This window comes from Pieris brassicae, chromosome 10 (assembly GCF_905147105.1).
Source record: "Pieris brassicae chromosome 10, ilPieBrab1.1, whole genome shotgun sequence".
Taxonomy (NCBI): Eukaryota; Metazoa; Arthropoda; class Insecta; order Lepidoptera; family Pieridae; genus Pieris; species Pieris brassicae.
The window spans coordinates 7,464,037-7,481,745 of NC_059674.1; the positions used below are offsets into that span (position 1 = coordinate 7,464,037).

General features: G+C 35.8%; 1 protein-coding gene across 8 annotated transcripts in view; it reads left to right on the plus strand.

Moving 5' to 3' along the window:
- Positions 1–85: 85 nt before the first annotated feature.
- The window catches only part of LOC123714804 (transmembrane protein 26), a 30,866-nt gene continuing 13,242 nt past the window's right edge, over positions 86–17,709 (plus strand). Inside the window, exons 1-7 of one of the 8 annotated variants that reach the window (XM_045669339.1) lie at positions 86–2,628; positions 2,879–3,053; positions 10,924–11,047; positions 13,487–13,646; positions 14,125–14,302; positions 16,742–16,901; positions 17,234–17,358. In XM_045669339.1, coding sequence (XP_045525295.1) covers positions 13,529–13,646; positions 14,125–14,302; positions 16,742–16,901; positions 17,234–17,358 — 581 coding nt within the window. In that variant the 5' untranslated portion in view covers positions 86–2,628; positions 2,879–3,053; positions 10,924–11,047; positions 13,487–13,528. Of the gene's footprint in view, positions 3,054–7,601; positions 11,048–13,486; positions 13,647–14,124; positions 14,303–16,741; positions 16,902–17,233; positions 17,359–17,709 lie in introns of those variants that run through there. The other 7 variants (XM_045669338.1, XM_045669340.1, XM_045669341.1 and 4 more) reach the window with 7 other exon arrangements.

Genomic DNA, 17,709 nt, shown 5'->3' on the forward strand with positions numbered 1-17,709 from the left:
ACATGTTTTAATCTGTCTATATCATTGGAATTAATTTCAAATATACTTTTAATAATAAAATTGTGGTAAAAAATTACTCGGTGAACATTCAGTAATTCCATGGAGGCCTTTCGCCGAGTCGTTTGAAACCTTGCTGTGTTAATTATTTGCTATTATTATCCGCGGATGCTTGGCGGAGCCATGCTATTAGCTGATTAGCGATTCTCAGTACGGCTTTGATCGTGGTCGCTCAGCTGGTGATCTCTTTGTATACCTTACACATAGGTGGGCAGAGGCAATTGACTCCGAGGGGTAGGCGCTGGCGGTAACTTTGGACATAGCGAAAGCCTTCGATCGGGTGTGGCACAGAGCACTATTCTCGAAGCTTCCAGCCTATGGGCTCCCCGAGAAATTTTGCAACTGAAAAGCTTTCTCTCTGATCGGAGCATTAAGGTCGTCATTGACGGAGCATGCTCCGACCTTAAACCCGTCAATGCTGGTGTCCCTCAAGGCTGTGTCCTATCTCCGACCCTGTTTATTCTGCATATCAATAATGTGTTGCAACTTAGCAACATTCATCGCTATGCGGAGGACAGCACTGGGCAGGTATTTGTCGGGCTATTGTTAATAAGTACCGGAACAAAGTTGTGTCTGAAATCGAAACTCTTCTACGCGGAGTTTCGGACTGGGGTAGACTAAATCTAGTCCAATTTAACCCCAAGGAGATACAAATGTCCGCCTTCCGCTAAAAAAACTCCCTTTGTCGCTCCCCCCTCTTTGAAAGTACTCTCCTGATAGCTTCAGCTACCATCAGAATACAGGGCGTTGACATATAGAATGACGTTCAGTTTCGCGGCCATTTGGAAGGGAAGGCTAAATAAGCCTTCAGAATGCTTGGTGTGCTCAGCAAAGCGAAACAGTACTTCACTTTGGGCCACCGCTTGCAACTCTATAAAGGCCCCACATAGGGCAACAATACTGTTCTAACCTTTGGGCGGGAGCTTCCCAGTATCAGCTCCTTCCACTTGACCGTATTCAACGAAGAACGATTCGTCGACGACCAGTTACTTTCCGTGCGGCTTGATCCCTTGGCGTTGCGTAGAGATGTGGTTTCTCTCTGCATCTCCTACCGTAGTTACCATGGAGAGTGTTTAGTGGAGATGTTAGGTTAATATCTGCAGTTGAGTTTCATTATCGGACGTCAAGGCAAAATACAAAATACCATCCGTATCACCTCGACGTCCGTCGTTCCACAACTGAGAGTTTTCTAAGGCAGTTTTTGCCGCGCACCTCCCCTATCTGGAACCAGTTGCCCACTGAAGTATCTCCAAACCAATTCGAGTTAGGGTCTCTAATTCTTGACAGGCCGGCAACGCACTTGCGAGCCTTCTGACAATGGGAGTGTCCATGGGCGGCGGTATCACTTAACATTAGTTGAGCCTCCTACTCGTTTGCCTACTATTACACAAAAAAGAAAATGACAGGAAAATTGGAAGACTATTGGCAAAGATATAGTCAACTGGAAAGGGTTTAAGGAGACTTTCACTCATAACCGCAGGCGCGTAACACATTGCTACTAACTTTTAGCTATAAGTAAATACTAACAATATTTGAAATGTTAATTAAGGATAGGGAAATAAAATAAGGCTTTGTGATTATTATACGTTTATTTCATAATTTCAAAATGTTTAGACGTAGTAGCTTCGGTTGAGGTGAAGAAAGGGAGGATACATCTCCGATTCAAATATCAACGGACTGAAAAACTGTAAACTTTTATTTTATTGTCGGAGTTCCGGGATTTTAGAGTTGAAGTTCTAAAGCAATTGTATAACCAAGCAAAGACACTTAAGCATATGCAGGAAGTTTTTCTGTCCACACAGACGGAGTTGAAAGAACTCAAAAAACAATATCTCGAGCTTTAAGAAAAAAGGTCGGAACAGAACATCGCATGACTGTGAATATACCTGTGCGTGTTCTGTTTCGCTAAGAGTTGGTATAAATACAAAACAAAAGGTTAGCATATGCCGAATTTATTTGCAATAATATTGAAAAAAAGGATAACACGACCGCTACCCACACACATCTCAATAAAAAGAGGTCAGGAAACGGGCGTTGGTAAGCGAAGCGGCTAGCGATTTGAGAGCTAGTAACCAAACTTAGACAATAGCAAGTCAGTTCCTAGTTCCTCGCAAACGGTTCTCAAAGTTAGAAATGATGAGGTACTTTGTACAAGAAATGTACGATTAAGGTACTCAAAGAAAGAAACACATATCTGGCGATTAAGTTAAGTTTGAAAAAAATATGGCCTGTGAACACTGAGTTCAGTCAACGGTTTTGATTTCCAAAGCCGAAAAAAAAACAGAGGAAACTGTATTCTTAACTTTTCTCTTTATCAATATAATGCTAGAGGCTTGCGAATCAAGTTAAATAAAGTTATAAAGGATATGGAAGCGCTGAACGTCGATATAGTGGCCATAACAGAAACGGGATGTAATGAGTCTATTAAAGTTGCAGAAATTGTGCCTGCGAGGTATCAAATCTGAAGATGTGACCGGACCGGATGGAAGAAAACAAGGTGGAGTGTTTCTATTGGCTACGTGAGCTGTGGTTGCGACGTGTGAAAGAACCGAATGAAATCAACGTCGATCAGTGAGTTTGAGTTAGTTTGCGTGTCAGTTCATTTAAATGATAAATGTTTATTCTTATGTTGTGCGGTGTATTTACCGCCGAATACGTGTGATACAGAATATATGTTATTTTTCCGAATAGTTGAATTGTTGTGTGTTAAATATAAAAATGTATTATTATTTTAACTTTAATTTAAGTAAAACTACTTAAGTTTAAATGTTAAACAATATTTTTAATTTTGTCTTGTCCTTTTGTAATTGACTCAAGTAAGACTGGTGTTTAGTGATGGGAACAGCAGGAATTTGTTTCGTGCTCGTCGGGTATGAGAGACGGGGTGTGAGTTTTTGAAGCGGACGATTCATTGATACCAGTGGTATCACCAACCGCAGAGGCACAACTGATTAGACCGCATCGAACTCTCCGCACAGCCCAGAAGGAATCAAACCGTAAGTGAAAATAAACCAAAATGGAATTTTTATAAAGCTAATTTTCATACTTTATAATCCTCGATAGAATTCGCCGATTGGAGTGCTGCTCTTTATGCGCGTGACCCACACGGGGCCATAATGTTTTTGTAGTATTTTTAATGAGGTTATTAATAATTGTGTCCCTAGAAAAGGTTAATGGCCCTAGTAGATATTGTAATTATCGTAAATATTGATATCCTGAGTGATATACTAAGGAAATTATAGGAGCTGTTCGAAATACATAATTTCAATTTAATAATTTTTAATGAGTATCCCAAATATTTTTTTCTTGGCCGATCGTCACATTTATTACTTGAGTCATTGTTAAGATTTACTCGGGTTACGTTAGACACATTTTTATTTTGATATATACTTTTTGTTAATTATAATTCATAATAGTTACGTCCACTATTTAGAATTTTATCGTGAGTGTTTAGTGCGTTTTTGAGAACTATCGTGAGGCACGGTATTGGCATCGGTCTAACCTCTCTTTGTTCCCAAACTAATAGAATTTCTCCTAATCTTTACGGCTGATAATATTGTGTGTCTTTTTTCCTGGTAAGAAGATATTGTAACGAGGTATGTACTCAGGACTTATTATTCTAGTATAAGATTGTGTATCGACGGCCACCGAACCGTTCATTGTGGTACATAATTTTTTGATCTTTTGATTTAAAAGCAAAATTATACTAATATAAATGTACTAATTCTCTGAACGAGCCCCGTGATTTTTGCTTGCATGCATTAAATTTCATACTAAGCTTTCGTTTGAATGTTATGAAGAGAGGATACAGAATAATTGAGTTAACAATCCTAAGTCAAAAGGCATTAAATATGAGCGCGAAATAGTAATTCTGCATATCAAAATTATATTAAAAAAAATGGTGAGGTACTAGATTTATTAGATACGGATTGTGCGGCTGAATTTGCGGCGTATTTTTACTCAGTCTACAGTAGGGAGACCACGTAGCTGAATGTAGACGAGGCGATGGCAGCGGATACAGGGAGCAGCTCATACATGCACGTATCTGAACTGTCATCAGCGCAGATAAGCGCACGGCAGGCCTAGATGGCATACCAACATATATAATGGGGGACTGCCAATCTATACTTGCTGAGCCCTTGCCTTTTTGTTCAATCTATGCCTGGACAACGGTTATTTTCCAGATTGCTGGAAAATCATAAGAGTGATTCCTATACCCAAAAGCGATAGAAAAGACGCTGTGGAAGCATATAGATCGGTAGCTATATTATCGACTCCCGCTAAAACATTCGAAGGAGCTCTGCACCAAAGCAATTTTGAAACAAGTAAGAGAACCGGACGTGTCAGACTGACATACTACAGACAGACTTTTTATATTTTATTTTTCTCGACATTATCGTTTTGGCATAGTCTGTAAGGATAATCTATGTAATTATGTATTATATTAATAAATAAAATAAAAAGTGTTAATTAAGTTACTTAAGTGAAGATGGGCAGGACATATGCAAACACCAAGTGTAGGAGTCAATGCGATTCCAATGAGGATATAGGAAGACAATATTCAAATTATTCGTGGCTACTGGGTGTACCCGTGAGAGTAAATAGAAAAATGTTAGAAGACGCCACTGTCATTAGAGACATTCATAGTCTGGATGGTAAAAGAAATTTTCAGTTTGAAACGCATTTTTTTTTCAGTTAGTGTTTTATATACATATTTATATTTTTACTTTTTCATTTCGTTATTTTAAATTTTGCTTTTATCAGTTTAGTCCTCAAAGCCCTCGTTAAACGTAAATTAATCAATAAAACTTTTTTATAAATTTGACGATTATTGAAATGATCCTAATCTTTGGGATTGATTTGCTCCAGTTCAAACAATTTGTATGACTCAAAACTTAGCGATTAAAAAGAGAGCCGGAAAGGTTCTTGCCAGTTCTTCAATGGTAGTAAATGTAAATTTACAATTAATTTAACTTATTTTTCACGTTCATAAGTGTACTTGTTTACCGATATGAATAAAGATATTTTGAGTTTGAATCTTTAATAGAATGTTTAGAAGATTCGTGATTAGCTGTTCCAAGAGCTCAAACTAAATCGAAGTGACTAGCCGAGGAAATATGACCTCACGCTATAGATATAGATCATGAAAACAAAAGTAGATTCTGTCATAGAAAGCGTGTCCAATTCAAAAGCTAAGTATATAAAGTTCGGCTAACATTTGACACGTGGACTATATCTACATTGTATGAGATGGCCCAAGCCCCTTTTCCATTAAACCCAAATGGCTGTTAGAGATGCGCGCGCAATTTTTCTATCTTTCTAACGGTTTGACTGTTTAATATACATTGCTGTTGAATTATTTTTTAATACTTTGTGCAAAAAGATGCCTGTTTCCACAACGATTGTAATTACAAAGTATGACTACTGATTACATAAAAACTCTTGGTTTGTTGAGTGGTACAACATAGAGATATAAGAAAACACCACCAACCCCACAGCGCTACCGGCATTGGCCTGAGGTAGGTTACAGTGGACCCTTTTCCACATCCCGCCACGTTGATCTGCCGTTGAAGTCACGGCCTCCAACGGATATTAATGTGGAATGCCTATTCCAGTCTATGACTTGGCAGGGGGCCATACTCACATACACCGCCGCATTTTACAGCTTGGGAGGTGGGTCACAATACTTACAAGGATGCATCTTTTCTTGATATGATGGAAGTTTTTACGGCTGCAATCACTGAGCACCTGCACCAGCACTGGGTGACATCATACCCTGAATCTGGATTTATAAAACTTTACCTTAGTAGCTGGGCTTCGGACTAGTCATTGCTTAGACTGGTTGAGGATCTCTCAGGTTGGAGGAACAGTACATCATCTTTTCTTTATATTTTACCTACACTTTATCAAATACATCATGATTACTTAATAATTCCATTAAACTAATAATATACTGGGGGGGCAAACGAGCCTACGCCCAAAAAGAGCAGTCATCGCAGCCCATGGAAACCCATTAACCATTTTTAATGGTGCGTTGACGGCTTTTGACGGAGGACTCTCTTATACTATATAGCTGGAGGTCGTATCTCTTAGAGAACACGCCCACCGGGAGTCGAATACACGGTTCACTAGTTCGCAAAAGAAAACATCTTGTAAAGGAGATTGTGATGAAAGTAATATGGCACGTACGGTGATAAAACGAGTCAACCCAAACAACTCTTCACTCTCCATAGTATACGCTGTAGAAATAGAAATGCAGTATCTCAGAATCAAGCCGATCAGTAATACGTTGAAGATTGACAATTCAACAAGCTCTTCGCTGAATTTCGTAAATGGTACAAGCTGGTATTTGGGAGTACAGACCTTTAGACAGGAGCAGCAATGTACTGTTAACACGGGCGAAAAATTGTTCAATACATAACATAACAATCGTGTTTATTTGTAAGTCGTGACACTGGTCTAACCTCAGTACGTGATTTCGCCAACCCCTTGGATGGTTTAAAAGTTAACGGTTATTGTGATTGTGATAAACTAAAAAAATATTGAACTTAATTTCGAATTGTATATGGAATGTAGAAACACATATAAAATTAAATTACCTAATTTATAATAATTGAAAATCTTGATTAACATTTATTAACTTTGAACAAAATGAAAAATAATTAAACCTAAAAATGTATAATATGTAACTAAATAGTTTTTTTTTTATTTTGTATGTACATATTATTTATTCTCTACATTTTATTTTCAACGCAAATATGCAGTGTTTACAATTTTCTTAAACTGAAACTTACATAGTAATAAAAATAATTAAAGTTTGATAAATAGGATATTTAAACAAATATAAATAGATTGGTGGCAGTGTATCTTTCATGCAAGCATTTCCTTGCTGTATTGCGATACTTATTCTGGAAAGCTCTGGAGTCACCTGTACCACCAGTCGCCAACTTAAATCTTTAATTAGATGTGCACTAAAAACCCCACGGCCCAAGAGTCTACTTCAAATGGAACAAAATCAACGTTGGAGGAAATACTAATAAGTAACTTATATCTAAACCTAGACTTGAAGTAAATTAAGTGTAATCTTTAACTGACGTGATCCATCATGATTATTAATGTCTATATATATAAAATTCTCGTGTCACAATGTTTGCTCCCATACTCCTCCGAAACGGCTCGACCTATACCTATGATTATTTTTATGATTATTCAGTAATCTGAGAATCGATTACTATCTATTTCTCGAACCCCTAAGTCCACCTCTATATTTTTTAATACGTTTTAAACATATTTTTTTTGTTTTTATTTTTTTATGATACAGCATACAAAAATACATACAACCCTCACTTGTCACCCCTCTACAATCAACCCCTATTTTTATTATTGTAGCTAGGTTATTTTATTGAACTAAAAAAATGTTTCCTGGAAATTATATATATGGCAAAAACGACGTCAGCTAGTAAACTATAATATTTTTTAATGTGTAATGTTTTCAACACAAATATACAGTATCTACAATGTACTACATAGTAATCAAAATAAATTATTTTGGTTTTCTGCTCATAAAAACTTATAATAAAAATATTCTTGACTAGTGAAAAAAAAAACTTTAAAAAGTCCGTCTACAAAATGCACTAAAAAGTTTTCAATAATCATTACATTCAGATTTACAGCGAATTGGTCACAATCTAAATTATTTGTCTCATCATCCAGATAGGTCCATGGACAGTCGAGCTATGCTATACACAAACACATTTATTGATAACATTCTCTCTCGATTTATTCGTCATTATTTCATAAAAGCATTTAGTTTAAGAAAGATAGTTCAAGTTATACATAAACAAGTATTGATAGTGCAAAAGTCTTGGTCTCCGAAATGAGATGCTTCTATTCCTCCAATTGCTGGTTTTCAGCTGCAGCAGGTCCTCCTCCACTCTGCCGATCCAGCGGTACCTAAGTTTTGATAGTACTTGATATCCCTTAGATTAGTTTTACACTTTTCTGTTTAAGGTACTGAAGTATAAATAAATATAATTAATATTTAGCAGATTTTTGAAGACACCAATAAGTATAATAAATATAGGTTTTTGAATAAAATTTTACTATACGTTTACTTTTGATGTAAAAAAACGGAGGATGTTAACAATTCGGCGTGTTCTTGTGTATTTTCATGGACCTTCATCCGTAGACCGATATTGACGATCTATAATTAATACTTTATATATTACCAAAAAAATAAATCGAATTTCTGTATAATAATTTATGACCATTCGGAACAAAGATTGTCCACCAACTTCCAAAAAATCTTAATGGTACATTATATCTTTTATAAATATAAACTAATAAACACTTTAGACTTAAATAAAGGGAGTTCATTCACATAGTCAATTAATACGAAGCTATAAAGATGAAAAATTGTTATGTGATACTTTTTGGTAACAAAAAGGATCACAAGGCCTATTAATCCTTATCGTATGTAACAATTTACACCTTAGTACGGCATCTTGCAGACTTTTTACAATTGTCAAGAATTCAAATTATTATTAAAACACTGCTAATAGCGGTCAAAAGTACTTTTATAATTGTTTGTTAGTTGTTTTTGAATGTCATTAAAACGGAAAAGCGTGCAAAAACTTTAGTAGTTACTAAAAAATCTATATTATATATAGTTGCAATTTTGATGTGGCAATATCAAGTTATTATGGAAACTATCTAGTTATTAAATTAGATTACATTCAACAATCCTTTTAACTTTATAATATATGTATAGCTCAATTTAATCTAAACTTCGTATCTAAACAATTAATTAACAAATACATTACATCATAGATCAAAGGTCAAATCGAAGCTAATTTTGAAAGGGCGCGAAATAATCAAAATGGCGTCGGTGGGTAAAGTATTGGCCACAATAAAAGCTGTCATCACTCGTTTGGTGTTTGCGTGTCATGGAATAATAGCAATTTGGCAAGTCACCGTTTTTAAAAATAACAATGAATATTGGTACTTGGCGTCGCCGATTCTCCTGTTAATTTTCGAAGGCGTCTTCACGCTGACGGTCAAAAAGAATCAAGAGTGGAAATGGTGAGTGTCTATTGTCTAGTTCGTTCTTTATTTAATTAAGGTATTCTATAAAATCACATTTGAGTTTGATTTGTTTCTTTTACGGCCAGCAAGTAGACCATATAGATTTTTTTAAATTTTATGACCTGGTAACGTAGACCTTTAAGTCATAACTTATTTGGAAAAGCAGATATAGAACCCATTTCCCACTACAGATATAGCATTTGTTTCTTGGAGCATATCAAAGAAGGTTATTATATTATCAGGATCTTGTCTTTGTAAAAAAATTGTATAATCTATGTGAACATAAGCTTATTCACGTTCTTGTTACAACACCTAAAACGATTAACTTTTCGCGATAGGGTAATATTATCCCCGGCGTTAATTATTGATATTTAAATCAATTTCATAGAAAAAGAGTATAATAAATAATATATATAATTGGAATCCAAATTGGAATTGAATTGGAATTTTTTAAAACCAACATAAGGTTTATGTATTTTTTACCTTAATATTTATTCTTTATTGGCAATTGGTACACTGTCGATTTTAGGTCTCATTCTGGTCGCAAATTTTGTCGTACAGCGACTTTAATTATGAATTTTTTTCATTCCGAGATGTAATTGTAAGGTGGTCAACCAGGCTAACCCAAAAGTAAGAGTCAGGGTTTAAGTCTATCCGTGTTAACGGCTACTCGAGCAATAAATGTATGTTCATACAACTTCAAAATTCTATTAAAATTTTAATGTTATACACTAAGCAGAAACTAACCAAATCGCTAAGAAATTATTAATAAGTCACAAAACTTACAGCTAAATGATAATAATTTTTCAAATTTTACTTTGGATAAAAAGGCGCGTCGTAACTGCCTTAAATTACCGGATGTGACGCTGTCAAGTTATACATTAAGGTTTTGCTATTTCCGTTCACACCCAGACTTTTGAAATAAGGGAGTTGCTAGTTAAAAAAACGATTTACGAACATGAAAATTGTAACACTCTTTTTTTAGGCGTTTAGCTGTGTTTGCATAGGTCAAGTGTTGAAGTCCCTGTTGTCTATAGAGTTTATTACTGTGTACTTTGAACTTTCCATATCCAGCAATAAAGTTGTATATGTACACAATTGAACCATGTTTTGAAGGATCTTAAACAAGCTATTCGGAGCTGAGACTTGCGCTAAATATATCTCTCGTGACTCATTCATACGGGAGTTATAGTAATAAAATATATGTGTGTCAGAGACAGATAATTATATTGTTCTTTTTTTGTTTGTATAAAGTACGAAATAGTTCTAATTTGCTTTGCATTACGATTTTCCTTCTGGGCTTTTATTAAACAGATTTACGGAGGTTTCATTAAAACTCCAAGCACGGGCAGGGCTAGAACTCCCATCACACAAAGATTAGAAGATACACACAAGTTTGTGTGTTTAAGGAATGAAATTATTGTTTTACTGCAAATAATAATAGGATTTTTTCAGATTCTTTTACATTAAATATATTCATATTTCTATCTCATAATTTAAGGTATCTAAGTGCCTCTTTTTGGCAAAATCCTCTACATCCCGCCATTCCTGTCTACACTGTGCCACTCTCTGCCATGTACCTTTTCCTTAATTTGGTCTATACACCTTTTAAATTCTCATCCTCTTTTTCGTTTAATAGACCTTTGGCCAGATAGTACTTTCTTGCCTTTCTGTTCCTCTTGCCATGTGCCCACTAACAAAATCCATTATATCAATTGACACAGCGAGACCCAATCTCCCTGAGTATTATGGATTCACCCTTGATATACTGCTATACTGCAGGTTCTGCCCGTCGGTGTTCATCTACCTGGGCCTGGTGGTTCCAGCAATATGGTTGCTGGAGTTGCACAAGGTCGATCTTCGGTTGCAAAAGAAGGCAAACATAACATACATCGAGGTAAACATAGTATGTATTTCCATTTGTTTATTATAAATATAGTTTAGTCTGTGTAACACAGAACACATGTAAATGAAACATTTAACAGTCTTTCGCTGTCCACGAATGCCGATGAAGCCTCGAAACAAAGTATTAAGGCCAAATCATTTATTTAAAATAAGGCCTATTAAAAAGTCACTTCTGAAAGACAACATTACAAGTTAAGGAAATGAAAAAAAAAATACTAGTTGCCCCTTCCAAAAGTTTTCATATGGAGAATAATTATATGTGAAGACTAGAACAAAAAACACTACTACATGTACTAAAATAAAATAGGTGTTATTAAACCAATGCAGCAGACAACTATATTATTATGTATATACATACTCGTAGTATTTTTACGAAGATTGCAACTATATAGTTAACATTATTCTTTACAAAAAAATAAATAATTAACATACAGTTAAACAGTGTGAGTTACGTCAAAGTCGATTTCTTTAAAAAAAGCAAATATGAACCCTTATGACTAGATTAGGGGAAAGTAGATTTTGTCTAGTTTGATTGTCCTATGGAGCAGGGCATTGGTTCCAAGCATTTTTGTTTTGAATATAATCTTATTTGTAATATTGTTTCGAGCTAGGGGATCGGATAGAAAAATCCGTAGATAAATTTTAATAAACGCGGAATTTGTTTACTCTAGTCACAAATTACGAGCAGTGTTGGCCCAGTGGCTTCAGCGTGCGACTCTCATCCTAGGTCGTAGGTTCGATCCCCGGCTGTGCACCAATGGATTTTCTTACTATGTGCGTATTTAATATTAGCTCGAACGGTGAAGGAAAACATCGTGAGGACACCGGCTTGCCTTAGACCCAAAAAGTCGAAAGTGTGTGTCAGGCACAGAAGGCTGTCTACTGACCTTTTCAATTCACAAACGATGATGAAACAGATACAGGAACAATCTGAGGCCCAGACCTTAAACCTTGTAGAGCCATTGATTTATTTTAAACACAAATTACACTCAGAAATACACTAATTACCACACACAAAATACGATCACTAATAACTTGTCAATTTGGCGCACTTCACACAGTACTTTATCACTTGTCTTCATTATCCCACTTTATCTCTTCAATGTTCATCTCTCTGAATTGCACTCGTACTGAATTAATTCGTTTTGTCTCGCTTCTCTATCCCTGGGAAGAATCTTAAACGATGCCCGCGAACTCTCTAGGCAGGATTGGTACTGAGTAGCGATGGCACAATTCTAGAACGTACGTACTCTTTCCTTTTTTGCACATTGCTCCGTTTTTATCATACGCCGTTCTAGAGTGCTCAGTCCTGCTTCGAGAAGGTTCCGATCATCTCTCTCTCTCGCCTGAAAACTGCACCACTTGACTACACATGTCTGAAACTGCCTGAAAAATATTACGGCCTCCTGAAAACGAGGGAAACATTATGCCAATTACAATTTTTTAATATGTGATAGAGCCGCTCATGAAACGCCTATTTTGTGGAAAAATCTAAAAACCTTTTAGTCCACCCATCTTCTTGGAAGACGGCATTTTGATAATTATTTCTCGTATTAATATTATGTCTATCACTAATCACTAAAAAGATTTTAACATTTAACAACTTATGAACATTCGTTACATTCGTTAAAGGCTTGATAAATGTATTTTTTACGCCATTATTTAACACGCAGTTTCGTCTGTATTTAAGGATTAGAAAGGTTTAATGTGAAAGTGTCTATGTTCTTTTTCTTAAGTGGGACATGTACACGTCGTGTGGTTGGTTGGGGATCACGAAATAGATTGCGATGGACAATATACTGGCCCACAAGGGGCTGTACAACCATTTAATTTGATGATTATGTAATTGGAGAACGAATTTGATAGATAACCCTTATTTTTAGAACATTTTGGGCCATTGCATTTTCGTATATTTTATTATACTTATTAGAAATTAACAAATACTAATAAAAAAGAAGAATACACGAAATTAACCATACTAAATCTATTAATTTATTAAACAACAGATAAACACTATTCGAATAATAATTATTATAAGTAACGTTTAGATCTGGTGCTAGCGATTTCATATATGTTTTTAATTTGATTCAAATGATTTATTTCACGTTTTTCCTTTTGTTGAAAATACAAAATAATTTTTTTTGCCCATTCAATTAGGATAACAAAATAAGGTGTGTTTTTTTGTACGGTAATGTATGTAATAATTTCGTTCCAAAATAAAATAATCTTCTTTAGGCAAAATATCATATCTACAATATTTTAGGCACTTTCCCTTGAGGTACCATAGTCTTAGAGCGCTCTCATATATGTATTTTCTTTGCGTTTACGATGTTGCTCGGGAATAACGGATATATGTATATACTATGTCTTTGTACCAAGATGCACGAACACAGAATAATGTATCGTTTTACTAATTACCTCAATCATATCATATTTGTAGACAGAGATTCCGATTCCTGGTGCCACCAAAATCCCCACAGATATGTGGGTAACGTTGATAGAGCAGTTCCTTATGTTGACCCTCATCGTGGGTCGGTGGCTGCTGCCCAAAGGAGATCTTACGAGGGACCAGCTCAGCCAACTGCTGCTGGTATATATTGGTGAGCTATTATATCATTGTAGATTGTTTAAGCCGGTAGAACTGAAAATTAAAGGATGGCAACGTACTTGCGAACCCTCTGACAATGTAAGTGTCTATGGGCGGTGTCACTTTCAGATGAGCCCATTTAAGCCTGCTCATTTGCTCCCTTATATAGAAAAAAAAATTTGAAATAATAATCAGTAATCATTTAATCATGTTTAATTTGTTTTTTAAACTTTCTTAACCTATAAAGTTTTAAAAATTTAAAAAGTTTGGTCCCTGTGGCACACCCGTGTAACACTGGCAGCATTTCCTCGCTGTATTACGATAATTATTCGTTGAGCCACGAAATCACCAGCTCTGGGTCCACCTACCTACTACCAGGCGCCAACTTAAATCTTCAATTAGCGCATGTGCACTTGATCCCCACAGCTCAAGAGTCCCCCAAATGGAACAGAATCAAAGTTTACCATTAATCATAATATTTTCTACACCAGGTACAGCCGCGGATATAATCGAATTCTTCGATTCATTCAAAGATGAGAAGGTGGCTACTGAAAAGGTCCTTGTCCTCCTGACACTGGCCATCTGGTCGTGGTCGCTTGTCCAGTTCACGGTCGTTTTGACAGCGACCAAATCGAGGAAGTCCCGTGGCACAGCTCATAGGTCTGACATGTACGTAAATGCACGCTGCTTAGCTTAGCACGTCCTGAAGCTATAGCTTACTTGTATTTAGCTTCAATTTTATTTATGCTCTCCAACATCTCACATGTTAAGGACAATGAAACTATGAAAATATGTTCAAGGATATACACGTGTGTAAATGACCATTTTGCTGTATTCAACTCGCACTGTCCAGCATCAACGAGATCCCATTCCCCGCTTACTTGTAATAGTTTCCAGAGGTATGGAGGAAGGATATGAAGCGTATAGTGAAAATATACTATGATTTGAAAATGTACTTAGAAAAGATTAATGTATAGCAAAAGGTTATCTGGTTATGATTAAAGTAAAATAAAAAAAAATGTTTATAACGGAATATAAGATACAGGTATTACTTATTCCACGTCATTAAATTTGTATCTGTAGACATCCCTACTCAACGGCAAAGAAGACAGAGGGTGTAGGCCGAGAGAAAGAGCTGGCTTAAATAATTGAGAACTTAAGAAGGCGCAGAGCTAACCAGATACTCACAATCGCGTAGTTAAAAATAATATAGTATAAAATAGTTTATTGCCAGTTCTTTTTGTCTGTTCTACGCCCTTGCGAACTGCTAGTAAATATAAATTCAGAACCAATTTAACATCTTTTCTGTTGACGTTCATAAGTGTATGTGGTTACCTATATGAATAAAGTTATTTTGAGTTGGGAGTTCACAACTCCCAAAGGGGATTTTTTTGTATTGAAGTCTGAATGAAGTATTGAATAGCTAGGGTCTGCCAAACTTTGAATCGAACGCTGTATATTTTGCGATAAATCATATATATGTCGCAGTAAAGTAGTTAAGAGATGAGTTAATCAGAGAGTTAATTGAATTTCTAAACAGTTAATAAAAAAACGATATTCAATCAATTCGCTAAAGTTCCGTCAGACAAGTGAGTAAACGAAACATTTAACGAGTTTCCTAAACGTTCCTATGCAACAAGACTAACCTAACCTAACCATTTACAATAAAGCAAAACACGGAATTTCCAAGCTCTCACTTCTTCACGATCACACCGAAATAACAATTACAAATGAAATAATTATGGCGGAGTCTTGTTTTACATTGTTAATCAACACGCTGGCTTTCGGTCAGACAGATAGTTTAACGTTTTCGACGCTGCTTTATTTTAATCAAAATGCTAGCGACTTGATTGAATATCGACATGTAATTAACTGTCTAGAGATTCAATTGACTGTGTGATCTAACTACTTTATTGCGACACCTATCTTATCAAACAATAGACGTTGTGTAAGAAAATAGAAAGTAGAATAATTCTCACATTGCTCAGCAATTCATGATAATTCTCCCTAATAAAGAACTATTATAATTTAAGACAACTTATATATGTCTTAAATATTAATTAAAACCTTGAGAGCTAATCTAGTGCAAGCTTTAATGAGTAAATACTTTTACAATTCAAGGTCGAGACAGTGTTAATATTTCCGTATGTTACGTTCCTCTAATAGATGCTTTTTGTAAATTCCATCTCACAGTTCATCCTTCTTAGGCAATTCGTTTAGGAACTCCGCCATTAAGTTGTGGAATAGGCTGCCTGAATCCATACAGCTACCATCCAGATACCATAGCATCTTTTAAAACTCTACATAAACATTTCTTAACCATATCCTATCATGCTCAGCCGTGACTTTTGTAATTATTGTATTGCATCGCAATTTATGAATCCGTAAGATTAGCTTGTTAGTTTATTTATTTTTTGTATTATTTTAGATTAAGATTGGTGATTCTATATTTTTTTAGAAGATTTGGTTATTCACTTCTTTTCTTGTACCTTACCCATCATTATTTCTTTTTTTAGTTTATTTCCTTATGATCTAAGGTAACCGGGAAGTAATCACTTATAAGCGATAAGGCAACCCGTAACGTTTATGTTATTTGTTTTGTCTATGAATGTAACGAAGTGTAAATAAATTTTTGAGATCGGGTCACCCAGTGACGGCCTAAGCCGAGCTCTGGGTCTCGCAAGACGCCCTTGCGCTTTTTGCGGGAAACTCCCATTTTGGCCGAGCAACTCACGCCAACTGTGTGAGCTGACCTGTCCAGGCCTTTGGGTTCAACAGCGAGATTCCATTTGAAAAATTGGAAGTTACAGAAGAAGGGCTCTGATCTTGAACAGGCCCTAAATCCTTCCAAATCCATCCATCCAATCCAAATGGTTGTGCTTATATATTTGCCTCGCTTAAGTACAAACACTTCAAACTCGTCGTTAAAGTTCAATTGTTATTCTTTCTATTTATCTTAAAAACAGAGGCGCTGCATCCCTTCGATATATGTATCTGTTTTGTGATCATTTTTCTCATAGGCAAGTACATCAGCCATTTATGTCTGACACAAGTTTTGGATGACTGTTTCTTTTGTCTATGAAATTCAGACATTATGCTATATTTTAGGAACTCCAGCCGCGCGTGTTGTTGCTCCATTGAAGTCTGCGCAATAATGATGAACATCGTCCTTCAAGACGCACCATTTTTGGCATTTCGACTTCTCATCATCGCGCATTATAAGATTATCAACTATATGAATATATTCTTCACATGTAAAAATACGTTGGTAAGTTTGTATCTTTATTACCGCGTTAGCCTTTAATAAATAATATAAAAATAAATTGCAGTAAATCTGCTTACGTAATACTTGAACGGCCCTAAATGACATTCAATAATAATAGAGTAGTCTCTGTGAATCTCATCCTAAGTTAGTACTTAGGATGAGATTCACAAACAAGACAGCTCCATGTCCGACTCCCGTACGTCAAGTGTGTTGAATTTTGACAGGCGAGTCATAGTTTGCGTTAAAATAAACTAAATACTTACTGACAAGTTGGGGATGTTATTCAACGCGTAAATGCGATTCCCGATTACACACATATATGTATTTACTTTTAGGTTATTTTACTACAAATATATAGACTATATGTGCTGCATTTGGAAAAGACTGAGGATACTAATGGAGACTCGGTTTATAGAAAGAGGAAGAAGCCCAAGACCAGTGAGAGGAAAGAGAGACGCAGGTATTTTTCTTATGCTAAGAATATTGTAGGGTGGCCCAAATACTAGCCTCAAGTCAAGCCAGGCAAATTGTCAATCTTCAACGATCGACTTTATTCTCTCTCTGTAGGCATTGCGTCTCTATGCGTATTCTACAACGCAAAAAAATCATAATTACCTTGATGGCTGGTCTTCCACAGTCCGCTTCAGAAGATATTTTCTTTTGTAAACTAGCGAACTGTGGAGTCAACTCCCGGTCTGTGTCTTCCCTAAGAGAAACGACTTCTATTGTTAAAATACTCTCTCATAAGCCGGCAAAGCACCCACTAAAATGGGTATTCATGGGCTGCGATGGCTACCCTTTGGGTGTCCCG